This window comes from Chiloscyllium punctatum, chromosome 1, assembly GCF_047496795.1.
Source record: "Chiloscyllium punctatum isolate Juve2018m chromosome 1, sChiPun1.3, whole genome shotgun sequence".
NCBI lineage: Eukaryota > Metazoa > Chordata > Chondrichthyes > Orectolobiformes > Hemiscylliidae > Chiloscyllium > Chiloscyllium punctatum.
Window position 1 is genome coordinate 138,011,166 of NC_092739.1, and position 17,257 is coordinate 138,028,422.

A 17,257-nucleotide genomic window follows, 5' to 3' on the forward strand; every position below is an offset into this window, starting at 1 on the left:
TACCCTCAAATATTAGTAAGGTGATGGAAAGTGTCATCAATAGTGCTATCACGTAGCACCTGCTCAGCAATAATCTGGGTTCCGCCAGGGCCACTCAGCTTTGGCCATCATTACAGCCTTGGTTCAAACATGGACAAAAAGCCGAATTTCAGAGGTGAATTGGCCCTTGACATCAAGCCACATTTGATCAAATGTAACATCAAGGAGCTCCAGTCAAACTGGAAACAATGGCTTTCAGGGGGCAAACTCTCCATTGTTTGGATTCACACCTGGCGCCTGGGAAGATGGTTGTGTTTGTTGGAGGTCAGTCACTTCAGCTCCAGGACATCTCTGCAGGAGTTCCTTAAGGTAGTGTTCTAAGCCCAACCATCCTCAGCTACTTCATTAATGAGGTTATAACCAGATCAGGCCACGATGGTGAATCGCAGAGCAAGTTCACAGGGTGGAGTGGTCTACGCTCGTTCCTTGGAGAAAGTGAGGACTGCAGATGCTGGAGATCAGAGGCGAGTATGTGGTGCTGAAAAAACACAGCAGGTCAGGCAGCATCCGAGGAGCAGGAGAATCGATGTTTTGGGCATAAGCCTGATGAAGAGCTTATGTCAGAAACGTCAGTACTCTTGCTCCTTGTTCATATGGTCCTCCCTCCATCACATGGTCAGAAGTAGGGCTGTTTGCTGATGTTTGAATAAAGTATAGCACCATTCATGACTCCTCAGATACTGTAGCAGTCCATACCCATGTGCAGCAAGATCTGGACTAAATCCCTATTTGGGCAGGTAAGTGGCTCATCCTGTCTCCCTAATGACGTTCCACCATCTACAAGGCACAAGTGAGGAGCAAGGTACAAAGCAATCTGCTTGACTGGCACCACATCACCAGCAACTTCACTCTAGCTCCTTTGACAGCAGCTTCTAAATTCTTGACCACTACCACTTAGACTGACAGGGGTAGCAATTTCATGGCTACAGCACTATCTGCAAATTACACTTCAGATCACACGCTGCCCCATTGCTTCACTGTTGTTGGGTGACAACTGTGAATTACCCTAAGGCTTGCAATGGTTCAGGAAGGTAACTCCGTCTCCAGGGCAATTCAGGACAGACTGCCAGCAGCTCCCATTCCTATTTGAAACATTCTCATTGTCCAGGGTCACATGAGATCACAGCAGGAAGCTTCAAGGAAAGGTAAGATCAAATGGAAAAATACATTTCTTGTGTGAGATACATTTAACACTTTGCATCTATTTACAAACGGTGTCAAAAATATAGATTTTGGGAGTGGTGTAAAATTTGAAAGATTTATTGCATTAATAAAGCCCTTGCAGCCATTATAACTTTAATGGATTGAAGGTTTTATGATGTGGAACTGCAAAGTGTATTGTCAGAATGCCAGGTTTCATCCCACCTGCTCACACATCCTCCATACACTTTGATTGAAAGAAAAAACTGAAGGGACTTTCACCTAAAAGTTCCAATTGTTGAAATTAATGAGGCATGTCTTCTTGGCATCATTGATTCCCTCAGTGTTTTCCAGATAACACTACTGGAACACATACAGGTTATACATTGATTCGGGCCCTTTTCCTCAGTAATCAGCCAGGCCAAGAAACAGCAGTGAGCTGACAGCAAATACCATTTGGGAAATGACTGTATTCCATCACAATTGTTAGATTGAAGCCAAGATGGTCAGTGGGGGTTGGGGATGGGCAAAGATAGCTGAGAATGCGAGTTTTCCTCCTTTTTACAAAAATTGGGAGTAGCTTAATGTGCTTTGAACAGGAAGGAACGGATTTATCCTTTTCACTTCACCTGCACAAAGGTAGATTAACTATTGCCACCTTAATGAGCTGAAAAGACTGCATTGCTAAAAGTAAACCTGAATTCGGAAGCTCCAACGTAAATCCCTCTCCAGCTTTCACACAGCTCTTTCACGCTGATATATACCAGTCCTGGAAATTCTAGCAACCTTCCTCTCCCACAGGGAGATTTTAACTCTCATTGTCAGGCCCTAAGTGAATCAGCTGCCTGTTACAGATATTTTTAATCAAGCTGTGCAGATCTGTTACGAACCACCTCGATAGTGGTTGTATACCAACAATATGTCTTACACAGCATCTTCAATGTAGCTGAATGCTTGAAACCACTTCACAGGAGCATAATCAGAGAAAAATTAACATCCCCAGTAGTAAACTCAATGGAGTCTCAAAGAGGGCAGAGAGGTAAGAATTCTTAATTAGGCAATAGAAGGTGCAGATTCTGTTGTAATCCAGGGCATTGTTTGAGAGCAAATGCTTTTAAAATATTACCTTTGGAGTTGTGGATTTTGTATCGTCTTTCCTTGGGAGTTTACTCCGGTACAGCAGAATGCAATGGATCCTCACAGCTGACTGGTGCTACCTCACTCCATTATTTTCTATTCTACAGAGCTGGATAATTTAGGAAGACCTTTTTTTCACCCAGAATGCATTTGGTATTTGAGACTTACTACCTGAAAGGGTGGTAGAGGCTGTAACCATCACTAAATATTAGAAGTATTTGGATGACCAGTTGAAACACTATAGCGTACAAAGTAACAGGCCAAGTGCTGAAAATGAGACAAAATAAATAAATGCCGAATGACTGGCATGGACATGATAGGCTGGAGCACCTTGCTTAAAACTGTATGATTCCATGATTTTAAAGCACAAAAAGAGAGGAGTCTTTCTTCATTGTTTTTTCACATTGCCACTTAATTTTTAAAAGCTTTCCTAACAATGAACATTAAATTTGAGGTAAATTGTAAGGCCAATGTGCACAATGCTCCTTTTATCTGACCTGTAAAAATTGCATCATTTGTAAAAATGATTTGATGTGATTAGAACCAGGTCCTAACTGTGAATGTTTAAGCTACATATCCCAAAGGCAAAGGAAACACATATTGACATGTTTCGGAGCACTTGGGTTCTTAATAACTTTCACTACAGCTACCGTTGTGCAATGTGCATAATAGCTTAAGGGAATTAATATGAGTGAAGGTACAGAAAGCACTGCACTTGCATAATGAAACTCATTGTTTTACACCTATTAGGGCAAGCAATAAAAGTCACATTAACACTCGTGTGTCAACCAGCAGTGTTCCTTTCAGAGATTAATCCTGAATATGTTTTATCACAGCACAGTACATCACTTCACAGCACCACAAACACGTTTCCTTCCCAACCACGGGATCTTTTTTTTGAAGAAAGCAACATTGGTTTGTAGTAAGGTCTGGGTTTTTGAGCCATTTGTCATTCAAAAATGAGTTGCACATGACCAGACTGGTGAATAAACTGGATTCTTAGCTCTCTGTAGCCTTTGCAAGCCTATTTACCTGAGAAGTCAACCAAATTCTGTTGCAAATTACTTAGTAGCCTATGTGAATTTTCATCTTAACAATAGCAGTTTGTAGAGGGGAGGCAATGGCCTAGTGGTGTTATTACTGGACTATTAATCCAGAGTAAAGCTACTTGGATGCTGCCTGAACTGCTGTGCTCTTCCAGCACCACTAATCCAGAATATTAATCCAGAGTCCCAGGCAACGTTCTGGGGACTTGGGTCCAAATTCTGCCATGGCAAATGGTGGAATTTGAATTCAACAATATCTGGATTTAAGAGTCTAATAATGACCATGAATCGATTATCAGGAAAAACCTATCTAATGTCCTTCAGGAAAGGAAACTGCCATCTTTACCTGGTCGGTCCTTCTTGTAACTCCAGACCCACAGCAATGTGGTTTGCTCTTAACTGCCTATTTGCAACTAGGAATGGGCAATAAATACTGGTCTAGGAAGTGACACCTTCATCCCATAAATGAATTGAAGAATTTTTAAAAAACATGTAGAAAGAGGCACTTGAACTGTAATCTGAGAGTTTGAGCAATAGGTGAGAGAAGTGGCCAATATTCATCCTTTATCCACCACCAAAAAAACATATTCCAACTTGGCTGTGAAAGCTTGATGTGTGCAAATTGACATAAATTACATTAACTGCTGAATTTGGAAAATCACTGAGGTGAGACGATTTATCAGAAAGGGGAAGACATCTGGGCCTAGTTAGACTCTTCTGCCAGGATCCCGAAGCTCTTGGGAGGAATTATGGCCCAGGCTTACCATCCAATTAAAGAGACATGAAACAATCCTCAGCAAACCTCAAGATGGAGACCGCTCCCCCCTCCCTCCAATTTTTTTAACTTAAAAAATTTAAAATGGGGCCTCCAGCTGCAATTGGAGCCAGGTAGATTGTCACTGCCTGTAGCATTCATCCCACTGCCTGTAGCAATCCTGTCACTGAACATAACATTCCTCCCACTGCCTGTAGAAATCCTCCCACAGAATGTAACATTCCTCCCACTGTCTGTAGCAATCCTCCCACTGCCTGTAACATTCCACCCGCTGTGTGTAACATTCCTCCCACTGCCTGTAACATTCCTCCCACTGCCTGTAACATTTCCCCTACTGTGTGTAACATTCTGCCCACTGCCTGTAACATTCCTCACACTGTGTGTAACATTCCTCCACTGACCATAACATTCCTTCCACTCCCTGTAACATTCCTCCCACTGTGCGTAACATTCCTCCCTTTGCCTGTAACATTCCTCTTACTGCCTGTAACATTCCGCCCACTGTGTGTAACATTCCCCCCGCTGTGTGTAACATTCCTCCCACTGCCTATAACATTCCTCCCACTGCCTGTAACATTCCTCCCACTGTGTGTAACATGTCTCCCTTTGCCTGTAACACTCCTCTTACTGCCTGTAACATTCCTCCCACTGTGTGTAACATTCCCCCCACTGCCTGTAACATTCCTCCCACTGCCTGTAACATTCCTCCCACTGTGTGTAACATTCCTTGCTTTGCCTGTAACATTCCTCTTACTGCCTGTAACATTCCTCCCACTGCTTGTATCATTCCCCCAGTGTGTAACATTCCTCCCACTGACTATAACATTCCTCCCACTGTCTGTAGCAATCCTCCCACAGACTGTAACATTCCTCCCACCGACCATAATATTCCTCCCTCTGGGTGTAACATTCCTCCTACTGCCTGTAACATTCCCCCTGCTGTGTATAACATTCCTCCCACTGCCTGTAACATTCCTCCCACTGACCGTAATATTCCTCCCACTGCCTGTAACATTCCCCCTGCTGTGTGTAACATTCCTCCCACTGCCTGTAACATTCCTCCCTCTGCCTGTAACATTCCCCCTGCTGTAACATTCCTCCCACTGCCTGTAACATTCCTCCCTCTTACCGTAACATTCTTCCCACTGCCTGTAACATTCCTCCCGCTGTATGTAACATTCCTCCCACTGCCTGTAACATTCCTCCCACTGACCGTAACATTCCTCCCACTGCCTGTAACATTCCTCCCACTGACCGTAATATTCCTCCCACTGCCTGTAACATTCCCCCACTGTGTGTAACATTCCTCTCACTGCCTGTAACATTCCCCCCACTGCCTGTAACATTCCTCCCACTGTGTGTAACATTCCTCCCTTTGCCTGTAACATTCCTCCCACTGCCTGTAACATTCCTTCCACAGTGTGTAACATTCCTCTCACTGCCTGTAACATTCCTCCCACTGACCATAACATTCCTCCCACTGCCTGTAACATTCCCCCTGCTGTGTGTAACATTCCTCCCACTGCCTGTAACATTCCCCCTGCTGTGTGTAACATTCCTCCCACTGCCTGTAACATTCCCTCCGCTGTTTTTACATTCCTCCCACTGCCTGTAACATTCCTCTCATTGTGTGTAATATTCCTCCCACTGCCTGTGACATTCCACCCACTGTATGTAACATTCCTCCCACTGCCTGTGACATTCCACCCGCTGTGTGTAACATTCCTCCCACTGCCTGTAACATTCCCCCCGCTGTGTGTAGCATTCCTCCCACTGCCTGTAACATTCCCCCTGCTGTGTGTAACATTCCTCCCACTGCCTGTAACATTCCCCCCGCTGTGTGTAACATCCCTCCCACTGCCTGTAACATTCCTCCCACTGCGTGTAACATTCCCCCCGCTGTGTGTAACATTCCTCCCACTGCCTGTAACATTCCCCCCGCTGTGTGTAGCATTCCTCCCACTGCCTGTAACATTCCTCCCACTGACCGTAACATTCCTCCCACTGCCTGTAAATATTCCTCCCACTGCCTGTAACATTGCTCCCGCTATGTGTAACATTGCTCCCGCTGCCTGTAACATTCCTCCCTCTGCCTGTAACATTCCTCCCACTGCCTGTAGCATTCCTCGCACTGCCTGTAACATTCCTCCCACTCTGTAGCATTCCTTCCAGCTTGTCCTGTCTCCAGCCCAATGCTGGCTGTTACCCACACTATTCTTCAACACCTTTGAGCAAGTAGAGTTTTTTAAAAAAACTTCATTTACATTTAACCTATTTTTCTAAATAACTGGATTGATCGCTTTTCATCAATTTTATTACACACTTCTGGAGCAGGTAGGTCTTGAAACCAGGCCTCAGTCCAAGGGGAGGGACTCTACCACTGTGCTACAAGAGGGCCTTCGCTGAGCGCCTAGAAGCTGATGGAAAATTCGAGTCAGCTTCTGAGCGTAGGTCTTAACAACTGAATTAGCTCCCAATCAATGAAGTGCAATTAGCTCAGCCACAGAACATTGTTGCAGGAGTTGCTCAGGCTAGATATTTTTGAATCAAGAGTGTGGTGCTGGAAAAGGCAAAGCAGGTCAGGCAACATCGGAGGAACAGGAGAATTAACATTTTTTTCAATCGACATGTTCAGAGATGTTATGAAACGTTTGGAATGAGTGGGATGTGAAGCTAGGCTTCATGGCTGCACAGCAGGACACCACCAGTACACCACACAACCCCTAGAGTACCTCAGGGTAGTGTCCTAGGTCCAACCTTCATCAGCTGCTGGAGCAATGGCCTTCCCTCCATTATAAGGTTGATGTTCACAGGTGGCTGCACAATGTCCAGCACCATTCGCGGCTCCTCAGATACTCAGGTTATATCAAAATGCAACCACTTGACAATATCTAGGTTTGCACTGGCAATTGGCAAGTACCATTAGCTCCACACAACTGCCAGGCAATGACCAACCCAACAAGAGAGAATCTAACCATCACCCCTGCCATTCAGTGGCATTACCATTACTACAGCCCCAACAATCAATATTCTGTTGGTTACCATTGTCCAGAAATTGACCGCAGCTGTCATATAAATACTGAGCTACAACTGACTGCAACATGACCTACTTTGTGGCTCCCCAAAGCCTGTCCACTATCTACAAGAGTGTAATGGAATATTCTCCCCTTGCCTGGATGAGTGCAGCTTCAATAACACTTAAGAACTTTGACACCATCCAGGACAAAGCAGTCCACTTGACCGGCAGTCCATCAACCAACATTCATCTGCTCTACTGCTGATGCACAGTAGCTACAGTGTTTACAGTGTACTAACTACACTGTAACAACTCACCAAAGACTTCTGAAACAGTACATTCCAAGCACACAACCATTACCATCTAGAAAGACGAGGGCAACCGATACATGGGAACACCATCACCTGCAAGTTCCCCTCTGAGTGACTCACCATCCTGACCTGGAAATATATTGCTGTTCCTTCACTGTTGCTGGGTCACAATCCTCGACCTCCCATCCTAATCGCATTGGGCATCTATCTACAGCAAATAGACAGCAGCAGTTCAGGAAGGCAGCTCACCACCACTTCTCAAGGGCAACTAGGTCAGGCAATAAATGCTGGCCCATTCAGCAAAGTTCACATTTTGTGACTGAATAAAAAAGACTGAGCGTAACTTTTCTTTCTGTATCATTAGCATTTAGTTTTATGCAACTTTGAAGGCTGAGTAATGTTCCCAAAATGAATTTCTGGGCTTGGAATTTTCTGTATGGGCAATCAGGTCAAAGTTAAGAGGGGACTATGAAAACAGTCAAGATACTTTGGATCAGAATGCCAACATTGGGCGTTGAGGCTTCAAATTCAATATTTTCAGTGGAGCAACTTTAAACAAAGCAGCCTCCTAACTGTCCACATCTGTGCTTGCTTTCCAACTCAGGACAGTGTGGCAGATCAGTGAAAGACTTGGATTGATAGCCTGCCTTGAGTGGGTGGCCACACCTGATGAAGGGATAACAGTGAGGAGCTCTACACATTCAGGCTTTCCCAGCTGCTACATGTGCTCGACTCCAAGCCCACGTTCACAAGACTCAGTCCATTAGTCCAATCGAATTGACTTTAACTTGTTTCTACCTGTAAGGTCATCTATTTTAGCACCGGTGGTTGCAAACAGCTAGCCAGTGGAGAAATATATTCCAATAAACAATGCTCTCTTCTAAATTATCTGTATTCTGGGCTTTTGTGTAGACAAATAGAGAAACTGAGTTTTCCTCTTTCCTCTGTTCTGTTTCTGTTTCACTGCTATCCTCATCGTGGTGTGTTCTACCCTTTTCACAGTAAATTCTAGCATACATTTTGTCACTGGAGAATTGGAAGTTACAATGGTTTAATTTAAAACACTCGTCAGCAATATTACCTTGGCAGGAAACTCCAACCCATTATAAATCACACCAATTATAAGGCCAGGAAGAATGAGGAATGGAAACTCTTGCATTTTAAAACAATATCCTTTTATTTTTGTGGAATGGAACAGTTCCATGTTAATAACAAAGTTTCATAAAGGCAGACAGATATTGTTCAGTGCTAGTTTCTTTTTAAACTCCAACATGACCATTTGTGACCTTTTACAGGCTTCAGGCAGGCAAATAGGTTTGAACGTAGATTTTACAGTTTTATTTGAGCTTACCTCTGTCTACTAAGAGTGTGAATGTATGAATTATAGGCAGTGGTTCAAATTAACCACAAAACAAATCAGGGATCTCATCTATTGCTTGATACTATTACATCTACATAATGGGAACTGGATATCAAATGTTAAGTTCAGTCAAAGCTACAATACATATATTTTGTAAAAAAAAACTCAATAAATTAGATATATATCTAAGTTCTTTTTTGTAAATCATGCACAAATTTCAAATATTGGAAAAGTTTTTTTTATCCATTAGGTACCTGGAATGTACAACAACAGCGATTGGTAAGAAAATAACAAAGTGTCTTTTCATTTTACAAAAATTACACAGCTATAGAACTCCTACCTTTGTATCAAAGAGTTAACAGATAAGATCAATCTAGTAAATTAGTTGTTCTACAGAGTAAGAGCTTCACGGTCCTAATAAAAGTTAAAGGAGGCAAATTGAATTTTAATTGATTTTAATAGGATTCACACCAAAATCTTCAATATTTTTCCATCTGCAGAATCTTACTTCAAATCAAAGAGAACTTTATTCTGGGTTAGATGTTTTCTCAGTCTATTATTCAGGTGACTGCCAGTTACCTATTTAGCCATCTGTTCTAGTAATTTTTCTTTTTTATTTAAAAAAAGGTTTACCTCAAATTAATTCTCTGCAAAATTGCACGTTGTATTTAAATTGCACCACGTAAGTTGTGCTTGTGGCACGATCTGCATAAAGAGAAGGGAGTGACTCACAAGTCACCGAAATACGACTGACATCAGAGATTGATTGACTGGAAATTCGTTTTCTCATGCTATGAACATCCACGATCGTTGCACCCTCTCGTTACAATAATGCAAAGTGCCAGCACAACGCTTCCATACACTTGCACATTCAGTGCTGTCACTTATCATATTTTGGCACCATTACCCGATGGGGGCCAAGACAGGTTTGGGGGGGTGTGGGGAAAAGAAATGTAAATCACATATACATCATTCGGTTTTAATGTCACGCAATGCACTCCTTTTGCGTGCTGTGCTTGGTTTGTGATTTCACATTGCCCCAGCCACAACAGACACTAGGTCCTGACCATACTTGTGATACGTCTTGAAAATGTTCTCTCCAGACACAGTTCCAGCTCTAGCAGACCAAAATCTATCGCCGTGCTTCAGCTCAAATGGACATTGAGGGTGAGCACTTCACACACATTTGTGACTGTCCTGGGTGGCAATGCCAGCTTTCTTTCACAGGGCCAACAGTGTCAGGGCAGCTGCCAGGAAAGCACCAAATCCACACCACACGGCTGCCTTTCACAGCCAACACTCCAGCTCTGTTCTGTCTTAATCAAAAATCAGCCACAAAGGACAAACCTTCATTTGTTATGAAAAGTCAGTACATTTCTAGGATCAAATTTCTAACTAACAGAAAAAAAATCATTGCAATCTAAAATAAAAACTGATAATGCTCATTTTACATGACCATCTGAAAACTTGATTCTATTGGTTTTTCCTCATGAACCATAATCTACTTCTGTGTCTAACCAATTTTAAACGGGTAATAAATTAAGAATTATAAACACGTAAAAACAAAAATTAAGAACCTAGATCACTATAGATGTGTACAGTAATTAGTAAATAAGCTATATACTCTTAAATCTCTTAACCAAAATGATATGTTAAAGTCTATAAACAACTTTACAAATATACAATGTGCTAATCAGGTTTTTGAACTATTTTACCCCTTGCTCACTACACAATGTGTTTCTTTAATAATTTCCAGATTAATACTGAGTATCCTAGACAGCAATTATTTTAGGATTTGCTTCCTCATAGTTGTAGTCATGTTGAAATTTGTGATTTTTCTAAACAAGCAAATCATATGTATACAACTGTCTTTTTAAAAACATTATCATACAATATTCATATTTATATATTTACAACTCTTCTGGAATCTGCAGCTTCACTCAAATAAAAAGTATTTAAATGCTCTTTTGTAAAGAAAAATAATTGTCTTTTGTTTCACTTTCCTTTCTTTAGCACGCACTTTTCAACTTAGGCACAGAATGGTTCCATTAGCAGTCATAATGCCAGAGGTCAAGATTTATCAACTCTGGGTTTTTTTTTTGCAAAATATTTAATTTCTGTTTTCCAAAAGTAAATGGTTTCTTCATGCTGAGCAGTACTTTGTGTTTTAGATGTATCCAGCACTTGAAGATGTAAGGCTCAAAAATGATGGGAAGTGGGGACAGGAGTCCCAGATGGTTCAGTGTATTTCCTTCGGTATGAACTGTCCGTGATTCAGCATCCTATAGCCCTGTTTCTTTTTGTCCCAAATCAGTCTCATGTCTTGATGACACCATTGCACTGCTGGTGCTTGGGAAGACAAGGTTCGTCAGGCAAAGCATCATGGGCAAAAACAGAGTCATCTCCAGAGGAACATGTACTGTGATTATCCTGGCATGCTGGCGAATATTGCTCGAAAGGTGCTGACAGGTCAAGGTACTCCTGAAATACAAAGGAAAAGATCAAACATCACAAATCTTCCATGTCATGAACACTGCTCATTGGTCTCCCCACCTATGTTGAGGTGCTTGCAATGGTTCAGTGGGTCAGAATACTGTATACCCGGAAGCAAAAGCAGTGACAGCACAGTGCAGTTGGGAGGGACTGCTGTACTATTGGAGGAGCTGTCCTTTTGAGAAGACATCAAATCGAGGCTCTGCGTGCCTTTTGGAAATGATGTCAAAGATTCCAAGGCACTGTTTTGAACTTGCTTCTGCTCAAATATTTATCTATCGAGCAACATCACCAATACAAAATCTGATCATTTATCACATTGTTATTCATTCAGTGCTGTTTACAGTGAATGTGATCATCAGTCTGTCCTTGCCATGCACCAGAATCGGACTGAAACCCTGACCAACTTAGAGCTGCACTCTGAGCGACAACCCATCTCTGCTTCCCAGGTCAAAGGTAAACTGTCTGGTTGGGACAGGTTATTGGGCAGGAGGGATGCTATATAAATCCTGGCGATAACTTTTTACAATCACACACTGGAGGTTTGGTGCTGCCGATCACTTTCAATTATTACCTGACAAGAGTTTAAACAGCGTACTAAATCAAGTTAGCCAAGTCGCGAGGCCCTTGTGAGTATTTAAAGCATTCTTTTATTGCAAAATACATCAAACAATGTGCTTAGTGTATTGAAGTTGAGGCTGTGAGCTGACATTTTAAACAAACCTACAAAATACTGGAACTCTGTGGCAAGTCCTGCAGTGGCTTAAAAGAGGAAAAGAGTATGAACACTTTAGCTATGAATTAAGAGAGGGCTTAACCGATTGCCACTGTGACTACAGGGCTGTGACAATCAATGTTCCCTGTCAGATGTCAAACTATCATTGTCTTTTTACAGGTTGACGTATCTGCCACATATTTTGCTGGAGCAAAACTTTGATCGATGGATATGAAGTTATGGATATTGTTATTTACATAAAGATTTCCAAAATAATGCAGTTCACAAGCCTAGTGATGTTCACCAGTTAAAAGGAAACATTAGTCATCTGAAGTTCAACGTAGTCTTAAGGAGAACTCATCTGTCGAATGATTTTATCATGTTTCCTGCACAGTCACTGCTCTGATGTTTCAATGAGTCTATCTGGTGTACAGCTGGGGTGTGATGACCAGAATGGAGTTGGACATGATGTGCCCGTTCTCTCTTGGGGTAACTAGACTCAGCTGATTTGATTTAACTTGATTTATTTATTGTCATGTGTACCGAAGCACAGTGACAATCTTTGTTTGTGAGCAATACAGGCAGATCATAGTAAACGTGGACATACAGATCATAGGATGAAAGAAAATAAAAGCTTAGACAGACCAGAAGACTGTAAGCCATAAGAGTGGAAGCAAGGCCATTTGGCCCATCAAGTCCACTCCGCCATTTAATCATGGCTGATGGGCGTTTCATGCCTCTCGTTTGTTTCTGCTGACAGAAGAGGGAGCTGGGTAGATCAGAATGCCAGGACGGATGTGCTGAGTAAGGAACTGAGATGTGCTGCTGTGTATATGCCAATCCCAGATCCATTTACCAACTGGGCAAAGATTTGTTTGATGCTCCAACAACATTCAGCACCAAACATTGTAATCATTAAGAGTCTTCAGTCTGATATATTTAAAGGGACCAGCATAGAAATTGGTGAATCAAATAAATAAATACATCTTGAACAATGTTGAAATATTGAAGTACCATTAGTTGTTTTAAATTAGTTTCAATTAACTGCTAATTCCTTTTGCTGAATTATTTTGTGATTCCAAGACTGACCTCAGTTGATGTCACTGTCAGGACCCTGTCGAGATCTTCGACTAACTGTTTGAATGTTGGTCTTTGTGATGGGATGGCGTGCCAGCATTCCCTCATTATCATATACCTAGGGAAAGACACAGGGTCACAGTTAAACCAAGCGCAAAATCTGGCTTCCATATGTTATTTCAGGATATGAAGGATCAGAGTAGATGGCAGATAAACAGACAGTGTTGCAGAGACCCATTACAGCACAGCAAGTGGGCCAGTATACCACAGAAAGAGACCCCTCTAGTGCTATCACATCTTTCCCATAGTGAGGTGACCAGAACTGCACACAGTACTCCTAAAGTGGCCTGACCAACACTCTGTACAACTCCAACATTACCTCCTTGCTCTTCTACTCTATGCCACGACTAATGAAAGCAAATGTCCCATGTGCCCTTTTTACACCACTAGCTACCAACCTCCAGTCTCTCGAATAGTTTTCTGCCACTGTCCATTATTAAGCCAGTTTAGTAAGGTTAGAGGAGGTGGGTGGGAGGGATGCCCTACACCATCTTGCCAAGTTTCCCTGAATTCCATGTGCCTTGTGTTGGACCTTGTCAAAAGCTTTGCTAAAATCCATATAAACTACATCAACTGAACATCCTTCATGCACACACTTGATTGTATTTCCAAAAAAATTCGAACAAATTTGTTAGTCATGACCTTCCTCTGATAAAGCCATGTTGACTATTCCTAATTAACCCTTGCTTTTCCAAGTGGGTTTTAATTCGCTCCTTCAGAATTTCCTCCAGCAGTTTCCCTCCCACGGTGTGAGACTCCTGGTTCTTCCCTACAATCCCTTTTAAAAAGTTGAACCATAACAGCTGTCCTCCAGTCCTCTGGCAATTCCCCTGTGGTCAAGGGGGAATTAAAAATTTGTGTCAGAGCCTCTGCAATTTCCTGTCTCACCTCCCATACCTCCCCATTTCTTATGTCAAGCGATACAAGTTCCTCACAGTCCCTTTTCCTGAATTCCATTCCTATGTTGGGTTGGTTGACCAACCTCGTTGACCAACCTCCTGGGTTGGTCAGATGGTCAGATGAGTGGCAGAGAGCCTGATAACCCTGATAAGTGCATCACCCCGATGTGATGCACTTTGGGAGAAGAAACAAGGAGAGGGGAGTATGTAATGAATGGCAGGACACTGGGTAGCTTAGAGGAACAGAGGGATCTTGGGGTAATTATTTACAAATCCCAGAAGTAACCAGAGCACATAAATAAGATATCTATAAGGGCATTTGAGACATTTGCCGAGAGGTGCAAGGGAGGAGCGAAGGACTTCTGGGAAGGTTTTTAAGTGGGTGAGATCTAAACCCGAGACCCTACACCGTAGGGCGTCCCTCCCACCCACCTCCACTAACCTTACTAAGAGTCTGGAAATGAGGTAAGTTTTCAGGTTTGTTTGTTTTTCCTTCTCTTCCTTTGTTTAGTTCTGTGCAGGCTATCAGAGTAACGAGTTATGGACATTAGGGCAACTGCATGTTCCTCCTGCAGAATGTGGCAGGTGAGAGACACTTCACATGTCTCTGCTGACTACATCTGCAGGAAGTGTACCCAACTCCAGCTCCTCAAAAAACTGAGGGAACTGGAGCTGGAGCTGGATGAACTACGGATCATCCAGGAGGCTGAGGGGGAAATTGAGAGGATTTACAGAGAGGTGGTTACTCCCCAGACACCAGGGGTAGGCCATAGTTGTCAGGTCTCTGGCACTGAGCCTGCACTGTGGCTCAGAAAGGAAGGGGGGAAAATAGAAAAGCGTTAGCGAGAAATAAGAAAGGGATCATCACTTTATTGGGATTGTATTATAGACCCCCAATAGTCAGAGGGAAATTGAGAAACAAACTTGTAAGGAGATCTCAGCTATCTGTAAGAATAATAGGGTAGTTATGGTATGGGATTTTAACTTTCCAAACATTGACTGGGACTGCCATAGTGTTAAAGGTTTAGATGGAGAGGAATTTGTTAAGTGTGTACAAGACAATTTTCTGATTTAGTGTGTGGATGTACCTACTAGAGAAGGTGCAAAACTTGACCTACTTTTGGGAAATAAGGCAGGGCAGGTGACTGAGGGCGTGGGTGAGCACTTTGGGGCCAGCGACCATAATTCTATTCGTTTTAAAATAGTGATGGAAAAGGATAGACCAGATCTAAAAGTTAAAGTTCTAAATTGAAGAAAGGCCAATTTTGACGGTATTAGGCAAGAACTTTCGAAAGCCGATTGGAGGCAGATGTCCACAGGTAAAGGGACGGGTGGAAAATGGGAAGCCTTCAGAAATGAGATAACAAGAATCCAGAGAAAGTATATTCCTGTCAGGGTGAAAGGGAATGCTGGATGACTAAAGAAATTGAGGGTTTGGTTAAGAAAAAGGAAGCTTATGTCAGGTATAGACAGGATAGATCGAGTGAATCCTTAGAAGAGTATAAAGGAAGTAGGAGTATACTTAAGAGGGAAATCAGGAGGGCAAAACGGGGAAATGAGATAGCTTTGGCAAATAGAATTAAGGAGAATCCAAAGGGTTTTTACAAATATATTAAGGACAAAAGGGTACCTTGGGAGAGAATAGGGCCCCTCAAAGATCAGCAAGGCGGCCTTTGTGGGGAGCCATAGAAAATGGGGGAGATACTAAATGAATATTTACTGTGGAAAAGGATATGGAAGATATAGAATGTCGGGAAATAGATGGTGACGTCTTGCAAAATGTCCAGATTACAGAGGAGGAAGTGCTGGATGTCTTGAAACGGTTAAAGGTGGATAAATCTCCAGGACCTGATCAGGTGTACCCAAGAACTCGTGGGAAGCTAGAGAAGTGATTGCTGGGCCTCTTGCTGAGATATTTGTATCATTGATCATCACAGGTGAGGTGCCGGAAGACTGGAGACTGGCAAAGGTGGTGCCACTGTTTAAGAAGGGTGGTAAAGACAAGCCAGGGACCTATAGACCGGTGAGCCTGACCTCAGTGGTGGGCAAATTATTGGAGGGAATCCTGAGGGACAGGATGTACATGTATTTGGAAAGGCAAGGACTGATTAGAGATAGTCAACATGGCTTTGTGCATGGGAAATCATGTCTCACAAACTTGATTGAGTTTTTTGAAGAAGTAACAAAGAAGATTGATGAGGGCAGAGCAGTAGATGTGATCTATATGGACTTCAGTAAGGCATTCGACAAGGTTCCCCATGGGAGACTGATTAGCAAGGTTAGATCTCATGGAATACATGGAGAACTAGCCATTTGGATATAGAACTGGCTCAAAGGTAGAAGACAGAGGGTGGTGGTGGAGGGTTGTTTTTCAGACTGGAGGCCTGTGACCAGTGGAGTGCCACAAGGATCGGTGCTGGGTCCTCGACTTTTTGTCATTTACATAAATGATTTGGATGCGATTATAAGAGGTACAGTTAGTAAGTTTGCAGGTGACATCAAAATTGGAGGTGTAGTGGACAGTGAAGAGGGTTACCTCAGATTACAACAGGATCTGGACCAGATGGGCCAATGGGTTGAGAAGTGGCAGATGGAGTTTAATTGAGATAAATGCGAGGTGCTGCATTTTGGGAAAGCAAATCTTAGCAGGACTTATACACTTAATGGTGAGGTCCTAGGGAGTGTTGCTGAACAAAGAGACCTTGGAGTGCAGGTTCATAGCTCCTTGAAAATGGAGTCACAGGTAGATAGGATAGTGAAGAAGGCGTTTGGTATGCTTTCCTTTACTGGTCAGAGTATTGAGTACAGGAGTTGGCAGGTCATGTTGCGGCTGTACAGGACATTGGTTAGGCCACTGTTGGAATATTACATGCAATTCTGGTCTCCTTCCTATCGGAAAGATGTTGTGAAACTTGAAAGGGTTCAGAAAAGATTTACAAGGATGTTGCCAGGATTGGAGGATTTGAGCTACAGGGAGAGGCTGAACAGGTTGGGGCTGTTTTCCCTGGACCGTCGGAGGCTGAGGGGTGACCTTATAGAGGTTTACAAAATTATGAGGGGCATGGATCGGATAAATAGACAAAGTCTTTTCCCTGGGGTTGGGGAGTTCAGAACTAGAGGGCATAGGTTTAGGGTGAGAGGGGAAAGATATAAAAGAGACCTAAGGGGCAACTTTTTCATGCAGCGGGT

General features: G+C 42.7%; 1 protein-coding gene across 8 annotated transcripts in view; it reads right to left on the reverse strand.

Moving 5' to 3' along the window:
- Nucleotides 1-8,617: 8,617 nt before the first annotated feature.
- Nucleotides 8,618-17,257, reverse strand: part of fgfr3 (fibroblast growth factor receptor 3) — a 177,253-nt gene continuing 168,613 nt past the window's right edge. For all 8 annotated transcript variants that reach the window (XM_072575359.1, XM_072575369.1, XM_072575349.1 and 5 more), the window contains 2 exons: nucleotides 13,122-13,227; nucleotides 8,618-11,305 (listed from right to left, as the gene is read on the reverse strand). In XM_072575359.1, the coding sequence (XP_072431460.1) occupies nucleotides 11,141-11,305; nucleotides 13,122-13,227 (271 nt within the window). In that variant the 3' untranslated portion in view covers nucleotides 8,618-11,140. The remainder of the gene's footprint in view (nucleotides 11,306-13,121; nucleotides 13,228-17,257) is intronic.